The sequence below is a fragment of the Propithecus coquereli genome, unplaced genomic scaffold (assembly GCF_000956105.1).
Source record: "Propithecus coquereli isolate 6110/MARCELLA unplaced genomic scaffold, Pcoq_1.0 Scaffold283, whole genome shotgun sequence".
NCBI classification, from domain to species: Eukaryota; Metazoa; Chordata; class Mammalia; order Primates; family Indriidae; genus Propithecus; species Propithecus coquereli.
Window position 1 is genome coordinate 1,975,968 of NW_012148430.1, and position 2,564 is coordinate 1,978,531.

A 2,564-nucleotide genomic window follows, 5' to 3' on the forward strand; every position below is an offset into this window, starting at 1 on the left:
AATTACTACTTCATATTTTGTTATCAATACAAATGTAGTAACCTCCCCATAACTGTCATTGTTGCTTATTTACATTGGTGTCCCACGTAGGAGAATTAAAACTCTCAAAACCGTAGGCCATAATTTAACTTACTAGTGTGGTTGTGTGTGTGTGTGGGTACACGCTTAACAGTCACTCAGGTAAAATGACAGCACATGAATAAGGTAACAGTTACTTTTTGGTGGTATGATGGGTGTTTTATGATTGCCTTTAACGTTTCTCCCTTACTGGAAACTTCAGGAACCCCACGGTTTTAACAGGTTGCTTATATTTTGATTTGGCTTTGCAGAGGGTATACATTCTAAGGCTTTTAAAAAAATAGGATCGTTTATCTAAATGTCTAATGGTTTTGTGATTTGGAGTTATTTACTTCTGGGAATCATGGTTTTAGAGAAACAGTAAATTGATTTTTCAGAGTACAAAAAAAAATCTTCAGATAACCTTGTTACTCAAATACTGTATTAACTCACAGGTGAAGACCTTAATTCTGCCTCTGACAATTTGTGCCAAAACTCTTGGTTTTAGCTGCTTTGTGTACATTTTACATCCCTTACTCATAATAGTTCTAAGAGTGTAGTCCTGTGTTTATGTCCTTCAGCCCTTGTTCTCCCAAGGCTTTATTGCACACGTCTACTCTGTCTTGTATTTTACCTTTACTCTTTTATTTCTAATCCCTAGCGCTCTCTTTTTCTAATTACTCCCAGTAGAAGTATTAGTCATTAAATATGAAATGTCTGATTTTGAGTCAAAAGTTTAGTTTATTATACCTCAAACAATAAGCAATACAATTAATCAAAGTATGTGCCTAAACTGTCGACACAGTTTTGCCATCTTAATGGTAGCTTGCTTATGCCAGCAGCGAAGAAGCCTGGAGAGCGAGTGGTGATGAAATCATGAAAGGCATTTCCCACAGGTTGTTGAGAACTGAATATTTTTCCTCTGAAGAAGTAGTCCAAAGCCTGGAAGAAGTGGTAGTCGGTTGGTGCAAGGTCTGGTGAATACAGTGGATGACAGAGACTTTCTAAGTCCAGCTTCTGTAGTTTGAGCAGCATTGTTTTTTGCAACATGCGGTCTTGCAAGAGAATTGGCCTGTCTCTATTGACCAATCTCAGCTGCTTAATTGCAAACATTTTCATCATTTTGTCCGGTTGGTTGCAGTAGACATCCGCTGTAATCGATTGACCAGGTTTCATAAAGCTGTAGTGGATAATACCAGTGCTAGACCACCAAACAGACACCATTACCTTTTTTTGATGACTGTTTGGTTTTGGACTGTGTTTTGGCACTTCATCTTTATCCAACCATTGTGCTGAACGCTTGCGATTGTCAAAAAGAATCCCTTTTTGGGGGATTAGCCACATCACTTACGGAGTTACTATGGAGTTACTAGCCAGAATGTCATGAGTCTTTAAATTTGTTTATTGGCCTGGGGCTGTGTGTGAGTGTGTGTATATGTATGTGTGTATTGGGCAGGGGGTTATTAAAAATGTTCAGATTGAGTGTTATCAAAGGTAAGAAAACATGAAAGTGTACTTGTTCAGATATTGACAAGTATTAATTAGTAAAAAAAAAAAAAATTAAGAGCTGCAAAGTTAGAGTTAGAAGGTGTATTCATTTTAGGAAAACATAAGGCTAGCATAAATTTAATAAAGTTATAAAGTATGTACATTTAAATAAGTAACCATAATGCAAGTAGATCATAGTTAATTTTTTTTGGGAAACAATATAAAAAGGTAGTTCCAAAACTTTTGTACTTTTTGCTTTAACATAGATATTGTTAGTATTATTTCTTACGCATAACACATTTTTATAGAGTATGTGAATATTTTAGAGCCTAATGCTTTCTGTGTCAGTCATTCCCCATATCATGCAGGAGAAATAAGAATTCGGTGCAAATCTGAGTCTATGTTTCCCATGCCATCTCAGGGTATAACTCCACCAGGGATTGCTCCGACTGCCACTGCAATGAGCAGCATCAACAACACAATTGCAACATCTGCCAATTATCACACGAAGAATGACCCCAGGGGACTCAGTGTGTTCAAACAGGAGAAGCAGAAGGTTTGTTATAGGGAGTTAACAGACATAGGAATTTATCAGTGTTAATGATTAAGTTAATGTAGATACCTAGCAGATAAAGTGGTACTGTGAGTATGCTATATGAAGTAGGTAGAATCGAATTTTTCAACTATGCTTAAAATTATAGCAGAACCACAAAGCTCTTAAAAATCATGCACACAAGCTCTACTGTTCTAAAAAAAAATGTTCAGACCTTAATAAAATCTCAATAGTGAGCAGAATTAATGTAAGTGTCAACTGTGTAATGCAGTTGGTGTAAGTTTTCCTGTGACTGAGATTTGGGGAACATAATTCTTAGAGAAAAGTGAGTATATGAAGCTTATTTGAATAGGATAGCAGGTATAGCAGTAAAGGTTGGAGCTGGCAAACATTGCAATTCAGGCAAGTATTTGTGTTTATACAAAAAAAGAGAAATGAAATTACTACTTCATATTTTGTTATCAAT

The 2,564-nt window shown here is 36.0% G+C and overlaps 1 protein-coding gene across 1 annotated transcript in view; it reads left to right on the top strand.

Moving 5' to 3' along the window:
- VAPA (VAMP (vesicle-associated membrane protein)-associated protein A, 33kDa) overlaps positions 1-2,564 on the top strand; it is a 94,037-nt gene that overhangs the window by 67,598 nt on the left and 23,875 nt on the right. The window contains exon 5 of the mRNA XM_012648375.1: positions 1,967-2,101. Coding sequence (XP_012503829.1) covers positions 1,967-2,101 — 135 coding nt within the window. The remainder of the gene's footprint in view (positions 1-1,966; positions 2,102-2,564) is intronic.